At 40.6% G+C, this 24,612-nt stretch overlaps 1 protein-coding gene across 3 annotated transcripts; it reads left to right on the plus strand.

Annotated features, from left to right (window-relative positions):
* Positions 1 to 39: 39 nt before the first annotated feature.
* On the plus strand, positions 40 to 24,588 carry RTN4IP1 (reticulon 4 interacting protein 1). 3 transcript variants are annotated; one of them, XM_056342309.1, is made up of 9 exons: positions 40 to 405; positions 1,983 to 2,134; positions 2,938 to 3,006; positions 3,262 to 3,386; positions 8,587 to 8,635; positions 10,150 to 10,286; positions 12,523 to 12,706; positions 14,067 to 14,159; positions 14,898 to 15,178. In XM_056342309.1, exons 1-9 carry the CDS (start codon positions 159 to 161, stop codon positions 14,922 to 14,924), a joined length of 1,083 nt encoding a protein of 360 aa, XP_056198284.1. In that variant the 5' UTR covers positions 40 to 158; the 3' UTR covers positions 14,925 to 15,178. The 3 variants fall into 3 exon arrangements, with proteins under 3 accessions (XP_056198284.1, XP_056198285.1, XP_056198286.1); XM_056342311.1 differs by lacking the exon at positions 14,898 to 15,178 and adding an exon at positions 24,455 to 24,588 and having other exon boundaries at positions 134 to 405; XM_056342310.1 differs by lacking the exons at positions 8,587 to 8,635; positions 10,150 to 10,286; positions 14,898 to 15,178 and adding an exon at positions 24,455 to 24,588.
* The last annotated feature ends 24 nt before the right edge of the window (positions 24,589 to 24,612 follow it).

Here is a 24,612-nt window from a genome sequence, read left to right on the forward strand (position 1 = left end):
CCGGCCATTGGCTGGGGGTGCCTGCGGGGCGAGGGCGGAGGGCAGGCAGCGCCGGCCGGGCCGGGCCTCCGGGGCTGAGCGCGGAGGCGAGCGGGAGCGCCGCGTCCCGGGCTGTTCCCGCGGGCGCCGGCTGCGCGGCCCGGCCCGGCTGCCCGGCCATGCTGTCGCGGGGGGCGGTGAGCGGGCGGGCGCTGCGTGGGGCTGTCGGGTCGCCGCCGTCCCGCGGCCTCCGCGCCTCTCCGCGGGCGCCCTCCGCCATGCCCTCCTGGGTCATAGACCGGTACGGCCCTAACGACGTGCTGCGCTTCACCAGGAACATGGTGTTCCCCACCATAAACTTCCCGAACGAGGTCATCATTAAGGTTCACGCTGCGAGCCTGAACCCCATCGACCTTAGCATGAGAAGTAAGTGCCGAGGCCGAGCGGCCGGGGCTCGCCTGGCGCGATGGCAGGGGGTGTGTGGGCTGAGGCGCCCACAGGGCCCCGGCCTCCGCCCCGGCACAGGCGACGCCAGCGGCCTGCCCCGGTGGGCACCTCGGCAGGGTCCAGAGGGCCGCTTCAAAGCACCTGCTGCCCCGAGCCCTGTGGGAAACCGCCTTCTCGAAACTATTTTTTTTCAGGTTCTTAGGGAAGAATGGTACAAAAGCCATTGCCTTTCTGAAGGCGAGTATGTGTGTTGCAGGGCTAAGCTTTTAACCTGAGTGACTAAGTGCCGGCCTCCGCAGGCTTGCAGCTCACAGGTCAGCTTCCTTTTGCGAATAGTATAGCCGTGGGGGGCGGGGGTATTTCCTGACCTTCTACCCCATCCCCACCATCTGGGTGGTGGCACTCTCTGGACCAAGAGCCTAGCTCTTCCAAGGTGTCGCATTCCACCTCCTCCCACCCCCCCAAGAGGTGCTGGATTTCCCTCTGAGGTGGATGGGGCTGAAGGTCAAAGTTGCCACAAAGTTGACACGAGCAACATAATCCAAACCATGTTGTTAGTTGACGTGCCCTTTCTTCCTGAATTGGCATCTGGGTACCTGATGTCATCTTGTCCAGGAAATCTGTATTTTTCAGTGACCAACTCTTTGTATTTGACACCTTTAATCATTTTTTTTTCCTTGGTTTCAAGGTTTGGAACACAAGAAAAAGTTGTAGAAGACCTTATATTTCATGTGGAGAAGTGGTCTTGCATGTCAAACCAGATTCAGTAGCATATGCAGAGGTATCTGCAGGAAGCCTGCTGACAGAGCCATAATTTGTGGTTTTGGTCTCTAATAAATGGATTTTAAAAAAATCTTGGTGTATAGTTGGGGTTTGATTATGGGACATCTGCTATCTGAGGATTGCTGTTGAGCAACCCACTTGTACTGCTGGGCTTTAACTACTGTTTTGAGTCAGTGTAAAAGTATTTGGAAGAAACTACATTTTCATCCTGCTTTTGTGTCTGTTTCTTCTCAGTATTAAAGTGCTTTCTAGCATAGTAGGGCACCAAGGCAGACTTGTCAGGCATACATGCCTGAACATAGACTGTTTTTAGGCCGCGCAGAGTTACTAGATGGGCAATTCTGACAGCAGCATTTAGCTATTACTAGGGAGATGTGCCTTAGTATGTTTTACAATGACGTTCACATTGCTTTTTACAGTACTTTATTTGAAAAGACAAATTGAAAGCTTGGATGACTTTTGAATTTGTAGTCACGTGATGCTGTTGGAAAATGGAGCATATTCAGCATTTCCAGTGGACGACTTAGAATTTCTGACAGTGTTATCACATACAAAATGTTTTCCTAATGGAGAGCTATTTCATGGACAAATAAGCCAGAATAAGATTTGCTCTTTATTTGTAAAATCTGTAAAAGTATGAAATATTGCAGATTTTTTGCATGCTTAAGTTACAACAGAAGTGAGGCATATTAAGTAAACACAATGCTTCTAATTGGAATTATCCAGTTAATAATGAATGCTCAGTATGGTATGTCATGCTTCATGTTTTGCAGGTGGTTATGGTGCAACTGCATTAAATATGAAGCGGGATCCCCTGAAACTCAAAAGCATGGATACTGAATTTCCACTAACACTTGGTCGAGATGTCTCTGGTGTTGTTATGGAATGTGGACTGAATGTGTCTTATTTCAAACCCGGAGATGAGGTGATATCACCAATTTCTTCTTCTTTTTTTTTTTTTTTTTTTTTTTTTCTAAAGTGTATAGTTACAAGGTACTATGAGATGTTCAGCTTTCATTTTCCTCTTTAGATTTTTTTTTTTAATATTATTGAACTCTGAATGAGGCCTATCTGGCAGTAAATTCCTAGAATGCTTTCTTCTGTACCTTTTTTCTCTGAAAAACATGGTCTCTTCCAGACCTCCTTCTACAAGTTAATTTCCCTTCTGTTTTTTTAGGTTTCTGTCCCTTTCAGTGGGGGCAAGGGAGTACTGTATTTATTTATAAGTGCATATTCAAGATGCTGCTTCATTTTTGACTGAAGATAGAATTCTAACAGGAAGGGATTAGTTGGGTTTTTTTCTTGTGTAACTTAGTTAGGATAGGAACTGTGGCATCCACTTTGTGAGTCCCCACATAAATCATGATGATGTCTGCTTTCACATTTTCCAATAGCTTTCACATTTTACCAGTTCTAGTACAGTAAATCTGATTTTCTCCCTGCCTCATCCCCTCCAGTCTGGGCTTTCCTGTCATGGAAGTATTTTGGGGTTATTGAAAAATTATGTCTTATACACAGTATGGTATAGTTTATTTACATAGTTCTGCAGTCCATTTGGTCTTCTGATGTTTTTTGCGTAAACAGTAAGCTAAAACTGGTTTCTGATAAATCATAGTGAAGACTTCTGCAAATTGAAAAAAAGATTTCTGTAATGAAGAAAACTTTTCGTGTAGGTACAATCATGCAGAAAGTCACAAAAATTGATAGTTGTTTTCTGTTTGGTTTTAGGTGTGGGCAGCAATTCCTCCGTGGAAACAGGGCACTCTGTCAGAATTTGTGGTAGCTAGTGGAAACGAGGTAAACATTCAAAAAATGTGGTGGACAGAAAACCAAAATTGTAAAGATTGGCATTTGTTTTCTTTAATGTCTAAGTAACTGTTTATTTATTAGTGCTTGAATTGTTTTAGACTCCAGCTAGTTATTAAAATAGTCATTAAAATTAAAATTGAAAATGTGGAATACACAATCTGCAATTCAGTAAAGCTTGTCTAAATATTTCGGTGTCACATAGGATCTTCCATGTGACTTAGATATGATTGATTTGATTTTCAGGTGTCTTTCAAGCCAAAGTGTCTCAGTCACACAGAAGCTGCCTCCTTGCCATATGTAGGTCTCACAGCATGGTCTGCAGTTAACCAAGTTGGAGGACTAAACCAAAGTAATTGTAGTGGGAAAAGGTAAGTAAATAGTTCTTGTGCTAAAACTTAAGTGTTTTGTTTTTATACTGACTACCTGCTTCTAAGACATGTCCAGCAGTGATGAGGACTGTTATACCATGACATTCACAAAATCAGCTGGCCTGAAGGTATTAGGTTCAATCTATACAACTGCTGAGAGAGAGGCTTCTTTAGAGGGAGCCTCTGACGAGGACCCTAACTGAAGTAAGTGTACCTAGTCACTTGCTGCTTGCTTCCTCTATATAGCGACTATATAGAGGTAGCCCAATGTATATCTAATGCATGGGACTATATAAAGAATGTACGGATGGTATCTAGGAATTCATAGCGAGTTTGCCTTTTTGCCTACTAGGACAGGTATCCAAATATAATACCCTCTCTGAGCTATTCTGGCATCTCACAAAAAGCCCTCTCAACCACAGAGGTGTGGTTCATTCAGTTCCTGCATGTGCGGGCTATTTGGAACAGACTGGTTTTCCAGCTTTTTTTTAAAAAAAAAAAGAGCAGGTGACTGGGTCCCATTTGACCTGTAGGCCAGAACTTTGGTGGGGTCAGGAATGCAGAAGAGAAGAGGGAAACATGCAAGACCGGCAGCCAAATCAAATAGAAAAATTGGCTTTGTTTATCAGCCTGTTAATCTGACAATGGCAGATGGAGGGCAGAAGAGGAAAAATGCATTGAAAGATTGGAGCAGATACCATTTTTGTTCTGATAATTGAAATTTGCACTTACTTTGGCCTTTGAATGTTTGTGTAAATAGCAAAGTGTTCAGAATGGAAAGAAAGGCAAAAGTGAGAATACCGGAATTGAAAAATAATCATTAAAATTACGATGCTGCACTAAAAATTTAGGTCATAAAGTAACTATTGGACAGTAGGAATCCAGGTGCCTGACCTCTTATCTTGGATGTACCTGTTGTAATGCAACACATTGCAAAGGACAGTAGATTTATTGAAATTCTTCACCCGCATCTTCGAAAGGTATTTGAGTGAGTGGTGGTTCATACATCATGGTAAATTCCATCATAAAAATATCAAGTAATTGTTGGTTTTAAAGAGAAACGATGTTTTGAGAAAATGAAATTGCAAAATTTAAACCAGTTTCAAAGAGTTGTCATTGAAATTAACTTCCAGCTAGTGATAAAATTCTTGATACATTGCCTGCCTTTTTATTTTTCAGTTTTAGACTTTTTTTATTATCTTAACTTTCACGTGTAAATAGAATTAACCTGAAGATACATGTTGGTAGGCTAGTGTTGTTTAAAGTATCTTCCCAATCTTCAGGTAAGTGTTTAGATTGTTAAAAGTTAAATTCAAACTGCATTTATATTGTGTCTTTACACTTAACATTTATGTTCCCAATAAATATTTAATTACTCTGTCAGCAAAAAAAAAAATTAATGTACTTGTAAAATTATGATGTTTCCCATCTAGAAGTTTTGAATTGTAAAAACGGCAGAGAATGACTTACATGATGGTAGCTTTTTTCCCCTGAAAAATTTTTTATAGGAAAATACATAAAATACATTGAAGAGGCTGTGCAAAGGTATATTCTGTGAACTTTACATTACTCTCTCAGAGCAATAATTTCAAAATACAAGAATTTTTGTAATGTTTCTTAATTTCTTGAAATAATTTAATGTTTGGTAAGAAGTTACCTACATACGTGATTTTATGTTGATCTTTTTGTCTCCTGTAGGTGTATATAAATAGCTATGTAAAAGGGTGCATATACACACAAGAGTATGTCTTATTTTGAAACAGCAGCTGTATTCCTTGATGAAAGCTACTTCACAGACACTTTATTGCAGTGTTAAGACATCTTAGAAATAGCGAGATTTTTCTGTTAGTGTGTATTGTTTTCTTTGCCTCTTTTAAGATGGATGGGTGGGCTAACCAGAAAATCTCCTGAACAGTCCAACATCTGAGTGTATGTTTAATTGCTAAGAGTATCTGTTGCATCTGCACACACTTGTCACAGATTTTATTTTTACAAGTTACCAGAAGTGTGCTCACATTGTTCGTGATGTCTCCTGCTTCGCTGGCTCCAGTTGTTTCTCCATAACTTTTATCCTATACCGCTATTTATGTTGATATTCTTGCACAAGCTAAAAGTGAATATTCTTGTTATCCAAAATGTTCAGAATGACTCTGTTGTTTTGAAGTTCCCTGTGGACAATACCTGGAGAGCTTCTTATATGTGCCCGTGTCCTGTTTCAGTAGAAAGAGGGGCTGTGCTTGTTCAACAGTAGCTGTTAAATATCTCGCTTGCTGTATTCACAAAAAACATGATAAAACCAAACCTGACAATTTGAGGAGTTCTTGAAAATGTTTAATATTAAGTAAAGGTGGTTTATATAAATGCAGTCAATATTTTATACGTTTAAGTATGCTGGGGAGAGATGCTGAATTCTGTTACTGTAAGCTATGAAATGTACGCTCCTGGTTTATATTGTTTCAATGAAAATTTGAATGATATACCCCAAGAAAATATTTTTCTTCAAAGTGTGTGTGTTATTTCATCATTTTATCTGTTGAGAAGTACGAAGTGAGTGTAGGTTGTAAAGCTTCTTGATAGGGTAAATGCTTCTGGATACAGGAATAAATCTCAAGGACTTTTCATTGGCATAATCAAATGGAATGAGTTTTATATATATATATAATTGAGACATTCAGTAAGTGTAATATTTTTTATTTACAATGTAGCAGAATCACTGGAAATTGTTAGTTGTTTATAATCTGGAGAAAATATTAGTCCTAGATCTATACACCCACTCCCTACCCCCTGTGTCTTTTGTGGGGTGGACACACAGCTGAAACAAGTCCTGACCCTCTGTTGCTGGTTTCTGACCACACCATAGTTTGAAGCAGGGCCCAGGGACAAGGGCTAAACTCTCAAATCCCATGGTATGCTCATCTGGAGAGATCTGCTGACTGATCATTTGAACTGCTAGAGCCTCAGATGGAGCTTGGTGAATGCTGGCTTGAATTATGTGCCTCTGTCAGACAGGAGCAAAAGCCTGTGGTATGAACGTTTGTTTTGTTCTTTTGAGAAAATTGGTTCTCTTGGATCTCTGTTCACATCAAATAATTCATTAGTTTGTTCCCTTGTGCACACGCTTGTGTTAGTTTTCTCCTGAGCTCACCTTTGCAGTGGAACAGTAGTTTCTCTGATATGTTTTCTCCTGGCTGTGTTTTCCCGAGGCAATGCAAATAAAACTGCCTGCTTTGGCACTTTCCACCATACGTGGTCCTTCGTTACTGTTCTAACAGGCTCTGCACCTTCAAACGCTTCCCCACTTCCTTGTGTTGTGCCAAACAACATGTCTTGCTGTCCTCAGTGCTGTAAAAATGCTCATCTGTTGAGCTGTGGCACATGGATCTCTGCTTCAGAGGCAAACTGTGTCTGCACAGAAAAGCTTACTTGAAGACACAACGTATGGAGAGAGTTTCAATAAGTAGAAGGTTTGGTAGAAAATAGCCCATGTATAACATAGGAACAAATCAAATCTAGAAAATATTTCCACCTGAAGAATCTCAAGGGCTTTTGTTGAAAGAGAAAAGGAAAAGTCCTAGCCATGCAGCTCCCCAGAACTGGAGATGGTACCTAAATCCCTGAGCAAAACCGTACATTTTAAAATGACAGCTTTCTCCAAAATTTGTAGTGGAATAAATGCCATTTGAGCAAGGAGTGAAATTGGAAAGGCGGTTTGACAAGATTTTTTTGAAAGGATTTGGTTGTGACTGTGCTTTGTAAGCATAAAGATGGGCTTAACCTAGTATCTTGAGTGTGGCATCCCTGCGCCTTTTCAAGTATAATAAAATCTAAATATGAATGTTTCTTCAGGCATCTGTTGTTAGAAGCATGGTTCTGAGGATATGTGTGTTTTGGCAGATTTAAAAGCTGCAGGCATTGTGGTTGCACATTCTTAATCTGAATTTTGCGGCTTGGATCAGTGAAATAAGGAGGGAATAGAATCTGATCAGTTACCAAAGAGGAAGCATTTTAAAATGGATACTGTGACCAAAGCCAAGTCTCTTAGGTTACTTCAAAGAACTTTTTTAAACTGAGGTTCCAGAATGTGTATTATAATTTTGCACTGTTAAAAGCAATTTCCTTCAACATCCAGCACAGTGAAATTTAAAACAGGAACATCACCAGCTTCTGAAGATACTGAAATTTTTCTGGCAAATGGAAGTTCTGAGAAACATGATGTTCTCCAACCCTATGCCAAGACTTCATCTTGGATCTTCCTTTTGTCCCAGAATTAGCAAATGAGTTCAAAGTCCAAGCCCTTTTTGTAATTTCAGCAGTGAGGCTTTCTTACTAATTTACTTTCTGAAGTTTAGTTATTTAGTAAAGTATCCAGATGAAAATTTTGAATAGCAATTAAGCTGCTAGCAGTAAGGTTCTCACACAACTAAACTTGCAATCATTTTTACGAAATTTAGGATAGTGTGTTCAGTTAAAATAAACTCTCACTTGCTAGTATTTCACTTTCTTGCTTGTGTGCCAGTTTGTTTCCACAACCTGGCATTTACAGGGTCTTGTTGAGATGTGTGAACTAGAAAAAAATCTTCTGCCTTTTTTCTAAAGAAAAAAACAGATACGTTAATTTAATAGAACTTGTTTACGGTGAGGCTACTTCATCGCATTTTTATCTTTCTTTTAGATAAATATGATGCAATATGGGAAAATTATGTTCCATATATTCTGAAGTTCTGAATCTCCCTAGTGATGGTAAACTATTTTTTTCTCTTAGATAACACCAATTTGTGTAAAGTGTTGGTGAATCCAATTTTTTTCTTTTAGAGATATGACACTGGAGTCTGGGAGGTGGAGTCTCTTAACTGATTTTGTCCCAAACTAAGCAATTAAGTTTGGGGAAATGAGGACAGAGGGGTTTGGGTGATAAAGGTTACTGCCTGACAGTTCCACTGCCTGGATTAGTGGAAAGCACATACAAGGAAGTCTCTTTGGCTGTGCTGTGATTACACTCTTGGGACAGGAAGCGTGATCAGCAATGTTAAGTCACATTATGGCTATCTGAAGAGTTAACCTCAAAGTAACATGGAATGATAAATACGGTCTTTTGCTTGAAATAATTGGGTGTCAGATGTGTATTGGAAGCATTAGAATACATAGTTACTGTAGAGTTTATTTAAAGAACTATTTAATATATTTTAATTTTTTCTTACAGAGTATTAATATTAGGAGCTTCAGGAGGAGTCGGTACATTCGCTATACAGGTAATATAAACCAGCATGCTGAGGATTCATCTTCAAATTATTCTATGTAAAAGAAAAAAATGGAAGGGGATTGAGGGAAGGAATAGTGAAATAGCAAGTTACTGATTGGTCTGTCTGATATTTCCAGAAGTGAAATATTTTCAGTCTTATTGCTTTTCATTTATTACATTGTATTAGTTTAAAGTAGGAAGCAGGTACTTAGAAAGAAACAAGTTGTGAGCATAGGTGGTGAAAGATTGCATTTAACCGTTTGGGTGAAGGAAATCTCCGATAGGTGTAACTTGAAGTGTGTAGCCTGTTTTCCTTATCCTTTCAGTCAGCTCTGCTGCATAAATATGAAAAGAACTTGGTGTATGAGTAGAAAAACTGATAGCGAATGTATCATTACCTGACGGTTGTAGGTGGTCAAATGATAAGAGGGGCAGCAAGCTTTTATGTGCAGTGTATGTAAAGCACAGTGGCTTAGATTAATTTTCCCTCGGTCTTTGCCCTGCTGCCCTTTTGTCTGTCTTCACTCCAGTAGTTCTAAACTTTGGAGAGTCAACATGCTCTTTGAGTGATCCATTAATTGTGGACCATCCTCTTTTCATGCTGTCATTTAATTTGGGTATTTTGTTTCTAATCAGTGTTGTCTCATGCTGAAACATGTTTCTCTTGAGAATATGAAAAAAATATAGAAGTTGTGTGATTGTGTCACTGTGTTTCATGTTACTAGACCATAAATGTAGTGGTTTTAAACAGACTTAGGGGAGAATTTTTAGTGGTATGCTATTTGCCTGATCCTTGATAAAGCAGGTGACTAAATTAGATCAGTATGAAAGGCTGACCAGGCACTGACTAGTTGCAATTTCTACTTGATTAGTCCTGAGTAAACTAATTAATCTGGAATAAATGTAAATAAAGATTACTGTAAATGAAAAATTATATTACAGAAAAGATAAATAACTAGCAAAAATCCTTTACTTTGGTATAGCTTTTGGAGTAGGAGATAACCTCATGTTCTTCCTGTGATAAATCAAAGATGACTTCCTCCTTTTTCTTGTTATTAATATTTAAGCTATTTACAGTGAGACAGATATATGAAATACTTCATGAGCAGGTATTTAAAAATATTTAATGGCTGATCTAGTGACAGTTTTGTAGATGGGTAATTTGGACAGTACCTCTTGGTATACATTTAGCTTGCAGATTTAGATGACAAACTGAATATTTTATTTGAAGGCTTATTTATCCTGAGACCTGATATCTGTAAGTGGCATTAAAAACCCACCCTCCTTCCTCCACGCCAACTCCTCCCTCCCCAAAAACTCCTTAAAAGTTGATAAATTGTAACCCTTGTTTGTCAGTGGCATGTGTGACAAGTTACCCTATGTTGGAGCACTGTCTCCCCACTCCTTACTAAAGGTGCTCATTTATTATATAACTATGACGATGCTTTGGCTTTTTAAGTTGTTCTTAAGGTTTCACTATATTTTAAACTTCGGACTTCTTTTGTTTTTTATACTTTTTTTTAGCTAGTGAAGGCCTGGGGTGCTCATGTGACAGCAGTTTGTTCTCATGATGCCAGCACACTGATGAAAAAGCTTGGAGCAGATGATGTGATTGATTACAAATCTGGAAATCTGGAACAGCAACTTAAAACATTACCCTTGTACGTGTTCGTGTTGCTTAATACTGAGATGAAGGAGTTGGCGGTCAGACCTTTTGCCTTTTCATTGCTTGATTTCAGTCTATCAGAACTCCCTTTTTTTTCCTTTCTTTTTTTCTTTTTCTTTTTTGGTCCCGTCCTGTGTGTGTCTCCCCGCTCCCTGTTTTCTAAAGCTAGACTTTGTAAAGCAAATTCATCCCAGCCCTTTTTGAATGCGATTTGCCAAGTGAGTATCCAAATCACAGATGTCACTGTAAGACTAAGCCGGTTAATTGGGCTTGTGGAAGCAAGCTCACTTTCACGTGCTTCTCTTCAATGACTGTGATTTGAACGTTTTGTCCACTTCCATCAAAGGATCTTGGAGCCTTTACAAAGCATGAGTAAGTTAAAATAAGTCTCAGAAAATCCTGTGTGAGGTTAGTAAATAGTACAGTTGACCTTCTAGAGGGAAGGACTATGTTATGAAGCAGTTAAACAACGTGCCTGAAGGTCTTTAGCCACTGTGAACTCAACTGGAGTAAATTTCTGTAACACTGGGTATGGTTGCCTCTGATAAACAGTCGCGCTTATCTTGTCACAACAGTTATGTTTAAACTAGCTTGGGGGGGTACTGTAGAACTGAAGTCTTTTTTACTTTTGTAATCTTTCCATCTCTTTAAACTTAGTTTACCATGACTTGTATTCGAATATGGTATTTACACTGGTCTTTTTAGCTAGATTAAGTTAACTTTCTGGGAGGGGAAATCGAAGGTGTTCAGTCTATGAAAGAATCTGACTGATAACTGTGCTAAGAAGGCTGTTTAACTATCCTGTGATCATCACCAGGCCTGAGGTCAGCTGTGAGGGTACTGGTAATGTCTGCATGGGCAGGATGTGCAGTAACTAACTTAATAGTTTGCAAGCAGTGCTAAATTTGCCTTGTGCAATTCAAAACCTTAAATGCTAAAGGCCCATTCTAGCAAGTGACTTTTTAGGAGATACAGCAGCACTGTCCTAGGGTGCAGTTTTATGATATAGCTAAGCTGATCAGTCAGGTGTACTGAGAGTGATGTTCCTACTTCCCTCCCCTTTTCAGTTGTACTGACTCTTCAGACCCTATAGTGAGTTAGTTTTTCCTGGAGCATTAATTTTCATTATTTTAATTTCTCTTGTTGGCAGCTAACTGTTAGGTTGACTGAACTTTTACATGAAGCCACATCCTTAGAGGACGGGTAGGAAAACTGTCTTTCCAGAGAGAACTTTTCTATTTAATTTGCATAAAGTATTTTCCCTCTTGTTTGTAGGTTATTTAGATAGTTGTATGTGTATATACATATCTGTTGCAATCTGGAGATTGCTGGAAGTGTACAGATCAAAATGAGAATGAGCTCTGCATCTGACAGAATAGGTGCATAGCTCTCTGTTGCCCTATTCAGCCTTTACAGGCTTACGTGCTGGGATAATGGGAATGAATGCTGAAACTCTGCTGGGATAATGAAAACGAATGCTGAAACACTGGCTCGTTGCCAGAGGCTACATGTACTTATTCCATGGAGGGAAGGTTTTAGACCTTTTGCATTATTGGGTTCTATGTTGAACAGGTAGATGCAAAGAAAAGAGCTGTCAGTAGAGGTGAAGTGGCCCCAAAACAAATAAGATGGTAAAAAAAAACTTTTTAGAAGTACATGTTTAGAATTGGGTCTCAGAAAAGATGCAAGAAGATAAATGTTAGTAGAGTAATTTATTTGTGTAACTTTGGCCACTGGAACTAACTTTCACATGAGTACAGCATGTACAGGAGATGTTCCTAGTCAGGGTGTGAGTCCAGACTACTACTGACATGCACATTGTTCAATGCTAGGACCAGACCTCAGGATGGTTCCAGTAGTCTCAGTGGGAAGGCTGAAGAGAGAGAGCTCTAGGTAGCTTTAAGCAAGTGGAGAATGTAGTTGGGTGTCTAAGACTGTGTTTTGCAGTTTAAGTTATCTAAATAGCCTGTGACTGCTGTGCCATGAATGGGCAATAACCTGTAACACTCATTGTACAATAAAGCTGGGATTTAGCTGGTCTTGGAATAAAGCTGGGATTTAGCTGGTCTTGGGACTTTCTTGCTACTGTCCTGCAGGGAGATTGTTTTATTGCATTGCGGTGACATGTAAAAATGTGAACTTGTAGCCAGTTTCTGATATGAATTAGCTTAATTATGATGAAATTATTTTTCCCATATCGTGATTTTAAACCTGTGTTTGCATGTCTGCAGATTTGATTTCATCCTAGATAATGTTGGTGGATCCACTGAGAATTGGGCTCTAGATCTCCTGAAGAAATGGTCAGGAGCAACATACGTTACCTTAGTGACACCTTTCCTGATCAATATGGACAAACTTGGAGTGGCAGATGGCATGTTACAAACAGGAGTCACTGTTGGTTCCAAAACCGTAAAGGTATTTGACAAAATCCTACATACTTTAATATCATGTATTACTCTAGTAGCTTCCTTCGTGGCTTGGATGATAGTCGTGCGGCTCATGTAGAGGCATCCTGGTGTATTTTCCTCGTACATTAAGTATACTTCAGATGCATTTTTATTCTTCCCTTCTTTCTTGCACTGAAAAAAAATATGTGTTGGGGTTGTGCTGATGGGCGTATGTGGTAGTCTGGGGTGCTGTGCTTTGAAGTTTTTATTCCTTATTGTGCTTTTCATTGTGGCCTTTTCCATATGGCCTCCCTAGTGAGTCCTGCTGACAGCTCGTGTTTCATAGTAAGCAGAGCAAATCCCTGCCTCATTGAAGTGAGGGTAATTTTGCTACTTGCTTTAGGCTGGTCAGCCTTTCTCTCAAAACATCGTTCCATGACTGATTCTCTTCATCCTATTCCAGCACAAGAGAGTAATAGAAGCGGTTGAGGGTGGCTAGAAAGTCTTTCATCTCTTTCATGTTCATGTGTCTGGATGGTGATACTGATTTTTCATGAGTGGATCTTAAAACGTTCTGCCAGTGGCCAGATCAGTGAGGCTTTTTAGAACTTTTCTTTTTCTTCTCTCAACATGTGTACTTGCTGTCCAGATGAATGCTTTTCAAGCAGTTGCTATGGTATTCCTGTAATGGCATGGTTGAATGAGATTCTAAGTCCTGCACCAATACTTTCAAAGGAAAGCTTGAAAACAAAATGAAAAGGCTGGGAAGAAATAATGCGATACTGTTTCTCAGCGTGCATGTTTCCATGATGAGGAACATTGTATGCCATGCATTAAAAAATAATCTCTCTCTGGCAGATGATGGCTCTTATTCCTGTAATGACTTACCTAGAGGAGGGGCTCTTGACTTGTGCTTGTGAGATCTTCCCAAAATGCTTTTCATGTAAGCTGCCACCTGTCATTGGACGGTGATGACTTTGGAAGATGTGATGGTGGAAAGTTTAATCACTGACACTGAGGTGGAAGGTTCTAAATGTCACATTGCTGGGTTTATTTCACCTCCTTTGTGAATGTGTGTAAACATGTAACACCGTTTCCCTCTTATGTAACAAATAATGCTGTTTCTAGCTGAGGAGGCAGGTGTTTGTTTTCTCAAGAAACTGACTTGTGCAATTGGACACACAATTCACCCTGATCCTATTGTGGTAATACAACATCCCTGTCTGTACATATAATCCATGCTTAGGTGACATTTTTTCCCAGACGTTAGCATATAATTTCCGTGTCTTTTCCTTTAAGTTACTTCTCTAGTGTTTCTGGTATTAATTTAAGTTCCCTTTCCAGTTTTGTCTTACAATTTTTTAATATATTTGTGATTTTTCTTGCAGCATCTCTTTAAAGGAGTCCATTATCGGTGGGCATTTTTTATGCCAAGTGGTCCAAGTTTGGATGAAATAGCAGAACTAGTTGATTCTGGAAAGGTATGTCAGTAATGGTTATTTGGGTATTTGTGCTGAAGGAGGTGCTGTTTTACGTCAAAAATGGTGTCGTTCACAGTTAGGGAGTAAAATGTTATGAGAGTCACAGTGAGGAAAACTACTGAAGAATTGACTTGCTCCAGCTTCTAACTTCTGCCGTTTGCATGGAATTTAGGAGTTTGTAATCCTTAAGACTGTTCTGCCTTCTCCCTCTCCATCCAACCTGTTTCTAGAAACAAAGTTTACTAAGTTATGAGGAAAGAATGTCCAGTGGTAGTTTATTTTTGCCAGTGGAAATTATTTAGCACGAACTCTGGTGTTGAAAATTGTATGTTTTAAGAGGCCTTATTTGTTTCATTTGGTCAGATGGAACATGACTGTGTATCTGCACATGCAAACTTGCTTAGCCTGGATGATCAGGAGTCCTGCCCGTAATTGTGCACAGAACTAGAATGTTCAGGTTTGCAGGTCACAGATGATCTGCATTGGTAGAGCGGTGACAAGAATCTTGTGTTTCATTATTTCAGTGCTTCAGAGTATAGTGTTTGTGCTAGTTCAGCACAGTGACTTGGAATATTGTGAGTGTTCCTAAGCTTTCGGGGAATCTCAAGTGGACTTGGGGAAAGGCATAAAGTGACAGGTTACTGTTTTTCTGATCTTTTCAGATTTATGAGCTTGTTACAAAATGTGTGCGAGAGTGAGCAGCTGATTGCCTGTTTATTGGATTGTGTGGTGCTGTAGGTCCTGGCAGTGTCCTCTTCTGGATAATTTCGTGTTGCCAAAATTCCCAGAGTAGAGAATATTGACAACTGCTGTTCATCTTTCTATGTGGTACCGAAACAAGAGGAAGCAGAGTCTGCCATGACTGCTAGTAATTCCAGTATGTGAACTGTCAGGTCATCTGTGCTCTAAATTTGTGCGTATTAGTAAAATGTAGATCTCTGTGAGTGCTGTTCCCCTTTTTTGCTATGCATTGTGTTCCAGAGTTTGGAGAAGAGTAAATAAATTGTTGTCATACTTAAGGCCTGATTGCTTCTATTTGCCACCTCAGTGATGCTATCAGAATAAAAATCTTCCTGAGTTCAGCCACTCCTATTCCTCTGTCATAACCAGTGTGCTGCTGACACAGCCAGTGGGAAGTCTGTGTTTCCTAAAAAGTTACCTGCTCATAAACAGAGGCTGCAGCAGCATGAGCTGTGGTGAAGTGTGATCCTGGTTAGAGCTTTGCACCACTCTGCTTTGCATTATGTCCAGTGCTGTAGGCGTTATACCATGGTCAAGAAAGAAACCCTAGAAGATGGTCCTCATTCTGTGATGCCATCCAATCACTCTGCTAAATTCTAATTTTCTAAGAAACAGAAATGCCTTTATTTTTGTTCTTGCCTTTTGTCCTGATTTTTAGCCAGACACAGCTTATTTTCTGTTCTGCTTCTACCTTGTATGCAAAACAAATGCAGAATATGTCCACAAAAGCCTCTCGGGCGGCACCTGCTTATGCAATAGAGAGAGGGCTTAGTGGCTGTTCTTTGCCTAATAATCTGGACAGGTGAACTGTAATGCCATTTAAAATGTATGTCATACATATATGAATGTCCTGATGTACTTCTTGTTGTAAGATGATCATAGGACAAAGGTGTTTGCTTGGTCTTTAATTTTCTGTGCAAAAACAAGTCATAATGGCAGACTTGTTTATCTGCATAGTCATTATTCTAGCAGCATTTTACTTTATTTTGTAAAATGTAAACACCCATGCTATCATCAGTATTTTATAACACCAGGTGTGTTCCATTTAGACAGATGTTAACAAGAATATGACCTTTATTGTCTAGACACAAGAGTTCTTCTAAATGGACAGGTCATCTATTCAGAAGAGTAGGTGTTTGGGAAAAAAGTCAGGAGAAAATTACTGGAGGAAGCGTATCATAATTTCCCTTAGCTAAGTGAAAAGAAATGTTTATGTTTTGAATGGGAGAGAATAAGTGAGAAGTAAAAAACACAGAGCAGTAAAAGTATAGCAAGAAGACTCGGGGAGGCTAGCAAAGTGAGCTCATGTAGCTGAACTCTTAGTTTTGAGTGAATACAGTTTTGAATAATGCAGATTTCGTTATTTTGAAATTTCAGTGAATTGTCTTTTCTGTTACAGGTGTTTTAATTTTGAGATTTTATGAAGCGTGAATAGGAAAGCAATTGGAGATCTCCAGAAACTGAAAGGCTTTTTTCAGGAAAGTGTAAATCATGAGGGGGGATTTAAATAAAGGAAATTAAAAGGAGCTGATGGCTTAAAGAAATGATGTTACAGTAAGTGAAGCTTTGAAGAGCACACCCCTGAAGCACTTACAAATCGTATCGATTTGCCAGTGTTTTTTCTTTTAGTCCTTTTGCGCTGACACAGATTTTCAGTTCATCATTTTCCTTTGCAAAAGCAAAATGATTCTCAATCCTTCAGTGGATAAAGAATAAGCAAAAAGGGCATTTTGGTTAAAGACACTGGGTTTTCACATGGATGATCTTTGTAGCAAGGGATAGAGATTTACAAAATGGCAGCTATGAGGAGTTCTTTTAACAGCCTTTTTTCATGGGGAGGAGAAGGAGAGGATTTGATGAGCTGGTAGCACAGGGAAGGAAACTAATTTTCCTTTTGTAATTTACCTGCACATCAGCTCAGTTCTGGGGATTGTAAAACTATTTTCAGTATGAGCTGTTTTTCTCTGCCTTGCGACTGTGCATCTTGCAAAGAGACTATTGTGAGACTAAGGGGCTGGGAGGCTGCTGCAGCAGTAGTGGGCACGGAGAAAGTAAAGTATTTCCTTGTCAAATTTTAGAGATGCTGGCTACTTTCTAAACTGCCGGGAAGTCCCTGTTGTGGGTTCAACTCCAGTTAATTACAAGCCAGTAAGGACTGGCTTTACCTGAGCTCCACCAAATTGGCTGGTGAAGCACATGTCAGAAGCAGGGGATCTCTTTCCATGGCAGAACGTTCCTGGTGAATTACAAGGTTTTCATCTTAGGACAACTGAAATCAACAGAGCCTTCAGTTCAGGACACAGGTCTGCTTGGCACACTGCTGAAGCATCGTCACTGGTCTCTGCTGCCAGCATCATCACTGCAAGGCTAGTTAAGAATTGGTTTGATGTATTTGTGGTCAGTGTTGTGGATTTAACATTGAGAGTCTTGGGTTTTGCTGCTCGCTTAACGTTTTCCTCCTTTCTAAGGATCTGCCATTTAGTCCTTGGTGAAAATATACCAGACTCATGTAACTACATATATTTGTAGAAAGCCTTTAACATATAACTGAGCATTTACTTTGCCTTTTAGAAAGCCTGATGGAGGAGGACAGGCTCAAAAGACTCAGTGCGATAAGGGGGAGCACTAAGTATGTTGTACATTTCTGCTGGACCATGATAGGATGTGGGTTAACATGCTGCCGTACAGCAATGTGAAATTTTCATTTTAAATCAGTGCTATTTAAATGCAGTGCAGGTGTGTGTGTGCAGTATTTCTGGTGGCTTAATACTCTTTCCTTCAGAGCTGAGTTGCATCAGATGGGCTGATGGCTGAAAGTTGATTTTGCAGAAGGAAGGCTAAAGGACAAGTAGAGTCTCCGACCATGAAATGAATAGATCATTCTCTGTGTTGTTTGCTTTCTAGATAAATCTTACAGCACAGGCATACGTAAGAAGAACAATTGCATGCCTATATGAATGTAATTTTTGTGTAGTGTACACATTTTGCTGAAGACGCTAGATTCTTTGGACTTAGCACCTGCTGTTGTGCTTTGGAGGACAGGATGCTGACTGTTCTTTGGCCCTGCTGCTGTCTTCCTGTGCAGTGCTGTACAAATCACATAACCTTTTGCTATTGTAATTTCTCTATCTACTAATGAGGGCTAATGCCCTTTATCTGCCGTTGGTGGTTTGCTCTGAGATACCCTGTCAAAATGTGGAATTCACTTGTTTTCTATTGCTAGTCTTTGCTATTTCACAAGTAAATAACACAAATGGATATGGTAATCCACGTTGACATTACTTGGGTTTTGAGTTGTTTGGGTGGCCATGATTTCAGATGGCTTACATTCCTCCTGCTAGCATAGGTTATCACAGCTTTTTGACTCTGTATCCTAACTCCTGTGTATTGATTGGCTTCCAATTCATCTTGTTACAGTTCTGCAAGTAACTTTTTCCCTGGCCCTTGTTGCACAATTGTTGCAGATTTCTTTCATCTGTATGAATATCAAACAGCTAATGTAAAGTATATGGAGTCCTTGAATGTTCTCCAAACCTGGCATCTCTACATGTGGCCATCTCTGCAGTAGTTCCAGTCTTTGTCTTTATGGCTATGCTAAGATATCTTGAGGTACCTGAGGTGACTTGCCCTTGGGTGGTGCCAGCTTTTATTCTGCCTATCTGAAAAAGGACCCTAGCATAGTGATTCTGTGCTTAAATGTCTAAATTGACTAGGGATCAGTCCTCCTCCCCACTCTCGTTAGTCACTCACACTTGTTCCAGCGACTGTCTTTCTCCATGCTAAATTGCAAAGCTTGCACTTTTTTTTAATTTTTAATTTTGTGTTTTCTTGTTGCGGTGCTTTTGCTTGCCAGGTTGGTTGGCTGGAACCCAGAGATGTTGATCAAGGAGAGGTTGCCAAAAGCTCTGTTCAGTCCTTTCTCTTCCAAAAGGAACCTCTATCTGCATTTTGTCACGGCCACCAAAAAAATCACCACTGTGATTTTTATTAAAACACATCTGCTCCTCTTCCTCCAGGACACAGTATCTTGCTTATGCTCTTTATGAAAGTGCTATGTGATTATATCATAAAGCATCTGTGAAGACGACTAATGGGAATTTTGCATACCGTGGGGTGATAGGGTTTGTATATGTAAATTCACATAAACCACAATGAGGTCTGGAAAATTTTCATCATATACCAGGTACTTAATCAAATGTGTTTCCTCAACCTGATGTAATTGCATATTCTGTAGAAAGTCAGTCCTAGTGTTCTGAGCGCTAGTCCACTAGTGTAGGATGGAATTATGTTATGTCCAGCACAGTGGTGAAATGTGGGGACAAGACAGCTCTTGTCTTTTTTGAGTTTGATTTGCTGAGACCTGGGGAGATGCAGGTCATTCATCTGTTCTTCTAATATATATGTAATATATTTATATGTAATATGCTTTCATACATAAATATATTTACTTATATATATATACATAACTGTACTAAAGTTTGTTCTGTCTTAATTATATGGTAGCATTGCCCCAGGTTGCTTTAATTACCAGCATAAATATCAGGACAACTACTGTAAACGTGACAGCTAAGGGATTCCAGAAGAATTGCTCTTTCCTTTAGTTAATAGTTTTTCAGCATGGTTAGTAGGTAACTAAACCCAGGATCTTCCTCATTTCTACTCATTTAAGCTTGGTCTAGGTTAGCACACACTACGATTCTGGTCTCGTTCCAGTTTCTTACTGCTCTTCATTGTGTTCTGTAGAAGCTGTTAATTAAGGAACTAGGGATATTTTTTTAAAGCTGCTTCTACACTCCAGACCATAGCCTGATAGCCTGCTTAACTGGGATTTATCTTGTAGCATTTTAATAACTGTAGATGATACTCATGAGTTCCTGTGGGCTGCTGTTAGAAGCTTGATGTAAAATTATGAACCTTGGCTTGGAAAACAAACAAAAACCTGGTAATACAGTTGTTGTTAAGATGACTGTGGGAGTAGACCCCAGGACACATGCCTTCCATTCCCGTGTCTTAATGCAGGACCATTCATCTTATGGCTGTATGAGACTGGACCATTTTTACTTCTGTAGGCGCTTTAGCCAGAAATACCATGTACCTGATGTCTTTTTAATGTGCTCTTAGATGAAAGTGCCTATTTTCTGAAATAACAGCTTAATCAAAAGCATAGTACTGTATAGTTGCAAAGCTACCCATACAACATGGGACCAGAGCCAGCTGTTCCAGGAGGTAAGAACTTTAATCTTTGTCTTCAGTGAGGGTTGACTGTAGAACTTAATGTTGGCAAGCAGTATGAAGCTCAGTGTACGCTGTTGCATGCCATTTTAAGGGGAAGGAAGGATGAAGGAAGGGGTGGGATTGAGACCCAAAGAGCATAGAACTTGAGTGCAGAAGAGAAGGAGATGCTCAGCTAGAGGGAAGAAATGACAGAAGCAGCAGTGTCCCAAACCAGCATTTTTTTCCATGAGATGGCAATAAAGTACAGTGTGTTTAGTATCAGGACAGGGACTATTCTTTGTAACGACTTCTGTTCAAGTCTCTTGTTGACATTGAAGGGAGACTCACTGAAGGCCAAAGGAGAGTATCAAGCTCTGCATTTGTGCTCATACACTGCATCTGGGCGTGGGTGGTAATTGCTGGAGGAAGACATCTCCTAACTCAGCTAGTGCAAATGGCAAGCAGGTCTTTCCCATCACGACAAGCCCCCAAGAGGATTTTGGTATCTGGTGGAGCACGTCGCAACTTTTGTTCTGTGCATATGCAAGTATCTTTTCCAAAGCACGTACACGAGCCATGAGCAGACCTGTGGCTGCTTACCGAGGTGTAGGTAGGGTGTGTGCAGTGGGAGGCAGCAGCTGGGTGGGAGGCACTCGGCAAAGCAAGGCTGCCCGGCGGTTTTGACACCGCCATCCTTTACAAACCTGGGGGAGAGCCAATGCACTGTCATTGCCCTTGGAGTGATAGGACTGTTCCTTTCTGCTTTGAAGTAGGCTTGCTCCGAGGGCCTCTGAGGTTTGGTTGTCTCTCTCCGGAGGATTTCAAGGCTCTAGCTCTCCCTCCAGCGGCAGGAAGCACTCCTCACTCAGCGGAGTGACTTGTTGCTAATAAACGGTCAAAGCCCATCTTCCTTCATGTTTTCTTGCTTGTCCCCTTCCTGATATATTCAGACTGTGTCTTTGCTACCACAGAAGTGGGGACTGCCAAGGGTGGTCTAGAATTTGCCATTAGCGGGAGGGTGCTCCTGCTGACCAGTCAACTCCTGCCCGTGCCTGCTCACTGCCTGCTGCGTTCAAAGCCGGATTGGCTGGGATACCACTTCTGTGCGCTATGTAGGATGGCCTTAATCAGCATCAGCAATTACTCTTTTTATTTTTCCAAACACACGAGTTCATTTCAAGAGACCTGAGATTCATTTCTATAGTATGACCTGCATCGGAGAGAATGAAGAGGAAGAAAATACCTTTCAGGCCCAATCTGTTTTCAGATAAACATTTCAATGCGCGCGCGTGTGTGTGTAATCCTTTCTGTCCCTGACTTTAGTTTAATCCCTTTTCCCTGAACAAATAGGTGTCCTCTGGCAAGGAACTGATGCGTGGTTGTAAATAGGCAGTGTTTTTATTATCCAGTTAATCTCCATTTATTATCACACATTCAACAAACAGCAGACGCTCCCCTACTTGTTTGTCTGTTCACAGGAAGAAATTTTATCTTAGTCAGTGGATTATGGTAAAGGCTGAGTGAATCACTGTGCTGCAACACGGTCAGCCCTTTCAGGGTTAGTCAAACAATGGGACTGACCAGCCAGCCAGATAAAATGTTTAATGCTCTAGATTTTCAGGATCATCAATTTAGTATTCATGTCTCTCTATAGCACTGCCTAAAGCCAGTGTTTAAATGGAGCTAGAGGTTACATCAATGTAGCAGATGGGCTTTGAGTGTGTGGTGGCTGCAATACACATGGTGTTTTTAACTGCGAGGCTGAATTTGGGGTGCCTCTGAATCCCTGTGTCACCAATTTTCAAATGCGATGCTTTGAACTTTACCTAATAGGCTGAGGACATAACATACCTCATTCTGTCAGGGTTATCAGCTGCAATCTATAATAAATGACTGCAGGTAGCAGAACACTGAAGTGTCCTGCTCTGTTTTTTATCAGTTGCTGTATGTGTTTGAAATTAACTTCTGCCTTTCCCTGGAATCCCTTGTGCTTCACACCCCTTGTGCTGCTGCACTGCTTTCTTCCCCGAATACCTTTCCCCCCTCCCAGCCTCTTGCCCTGCTAGGGTCATGTGTCCATGCTCCAGCAGGCTGCTGGGGGGTTTTCCCTTTATTTTCTCCTTACATACAAAGCTGTGCTTCAGTGAACTGCTATTAACAGTAAGTACTTGTACAAGTGTTGCACTTGTGTGTGGCTCAACAAGGTTACCGAGTTTTTCCCCAAGCTTCTGCTGTGAAAGCAAGGGCTGGTCTTCCTCAGAACAGTCACTGCTGACCAGCAGCATGTTCCTCCTGCTGGTAAGTCACAGCAGCTGCAGTTTACCCAAAGCTATTGTCTTACTCGGTGTTTTTGCTGTCCTGGGTCCACGTCCCTGACTTTGCTGATGCCCGAGACATTTCCATTCTCTGCTGGATGCTGACCAAACATGATTTTGTCTTGATCGTTCATGCCCAACGTTTCTTCCCTAGTTGAGCAGCAGAAAGGTTACACGGGATCTTTGTGGCTTCTCTAGTGCGTTACTACTCAGTTTGCTAAAGGTTTGTTAACAGAGATTGTCCTGGTAGAACAAGGAAAAGAATTTACCCAGCCTTGTACCCCACAGCATGGCAAGTTTGAGGCACATAGTGTATATATTTATTTGCACACTTTGGCTTATTCTGAGTTTTTCTTTGGAGGGGATTCACTCCTCCCTACTTTTCTGCCATGTAAAGTTTCACACTACTGCTGAGCTTGTGTTGACAAAAAAAACCAGGAGGCTCTAGTGACAAGATGAGGAGGCACTGCAGTGTAACAGATTATTGATGCCTTGGGTTACCGTTAGATAAGCAAAATCTAGTTATTGTAGTGCAATGAGTAGACTTCAAGGTAAGGCACTGTGTACGAATAAAGATAAAATTCAGAGCACTGAGAAAAAGATGTACATAAGCACGGACAACCACCAGACTGCGTTTGTTGTGCTGTTGGGGAGGATGCTGGGTGGTCAGTGCTGCTGCTTGGAAGGTGCGTATGAAAACCTTTCCTTGGTAATGCTGCACATTCACCTTTTAAGCAGCATGTCTGAATACCCAGCCCTTGCCTTGTGGTGAAAAGCAAGCAAGCCGTTTGAGAGATGGCACTGTTCTGATGCTGGCGAATTGTTTGTATCCTTATTGCTGTTGGTGTTGCTTTTCCATGTAGCAAGGTGCATGTCCGACCAGGAGAGGGCAGTTGGTTACTAGTTCTGGAGCATTCAACAACAGTGTGTGCATGCTAGTAGCTCGGGGAGGGGGGAGGGTGAAGCCTGAAGATACTTTTCCTGTAACAAAACCAGCAAGGATCCTTTTCGAGCACAGCAGATAGGGTGTTTGGATCTGTGTTATTTCAAATCTTCATCACTGCAAGAGCTAGCTGCAGAATCAGCTACTGTTAATATTTTGCTCCGATCACTGGGCTGTGTTAGCGGATCCAAGGAAGGAGACCAACCTCAGGGCAGGCAGGAGCTTTGGGAGGTCTTTCTGTACACAGATTTTATACTGGCCTTTGCAAGGCTGACTCAAAACTTGACAGTAGGCAAGTATTTTCCAGAAGCAACTAGGATTTATTTTGCCTCAGTGTACAGACAATGCTGTCTATAAAGAAAATGCTCATAGGGTTTTCAGGCTCCTTAATAATGGGTAGACTGAGTAGGGTAGTTTCACCTTCATTATTAGAAATTAAAATAATCCAGAAGGCTACTCTGCTATTTTAGCGTTAATTTTGTAGTCGATGCAAGATGGGCTTAATCATGTATGCCTGTTGGGATACACAGTGGCTGAATTTTCAAGTGTGTCTAAATGGTTCAGCAACAAATGTTTGTGGACTTTTTTTGTACTTCATTTGTGGCCAAGTCTTTTAAGGATACAGAGGCATGTACTGATGCACTAGAATCATGAGCACCTTTAAAACATCTGACCTTTTGAAAATCCTTGGGTTTAACAAGAAAACCAGCAGAGAAAGACGAGGGGGAAAAAAATGTTCTTCCTTTTCCCCAGCATATCGCTCTCAACAACAAAGTTGAACCACAGTGTCAGCTTTTAAAGGGACTTACAGCCTTACATGCTAACTTTATTGTTAAAAGAGTCCCAGGTGAGGGCTCCAAATTGTGCTAGTAGAGGTGTTTCAAAACTTGGGCAAAGAGCAGCATGAAGTCTTTCAGGGACCTTCTGCATGCAGGAAAAAAGTTAAAAGCTAGCGACTACCTCATTTGGCAACTTCTGCCGTAAATACTATATAGAAACATCCCCCCTTTCTTCATACAGCTTCTAAGAGTGAAGAAGATACATTATTTTATTCCTAATATGACACTTTCTTTATTCTGTAGATTCAACCAGTTATCGATCAAGTCTTCTCTTTTTCTGAAGTTCCAAAGGCCTTTCTGAAATTGGAAGGAGGACATGCACGTGGGAAAACAGTGATTGATGTAATTAGTAAAAAATAAAGTATCTCTAATCATTATTCTGCTCACATCAGTCCTTTACT

This window comes from Falco biarmicus, chromosome 6, assembly GCF_023638135.1.
Source record: "Falco biarmicus isolate bFalBia1 chromosome 6, bFalBia1.pri, whole genome shotgun sequence".
NCBI classification, from domain to species: Eukaryota; Metazoa; Chordata; class Aves; order Falconiformes; family Falconidae; genus Falco; species Falco biarmicus.

What these genes read in the sequence shown, in the direction of transcription:
- RTN4IP1 (XM_056342311.1), top strand. Translation starts at nt 159, where the DNA reads ATGCTGTCGCGGGGGGCGGTGAGCGGGCGGGCGCTGCGTGGGGCTGTC. An exon ending in TCGGTACATTCGCTATACAG is followed by an intron (nt 8,636 to 10,149) that starts GTAATATAAACC and finishes ACTTTTTTTTAG; the next exon opens with CTAGTGAAGGCCTGGGGTGC. An exon ending in AACTAGTTGATTCTGGAAAG is followed by an intron (nt 14,160 to 24,454) that starts GTATGTCAGTAA and finishes TTTATTCTGTAG; the next exon opens with ATTCAACCAGTTATCGATCA.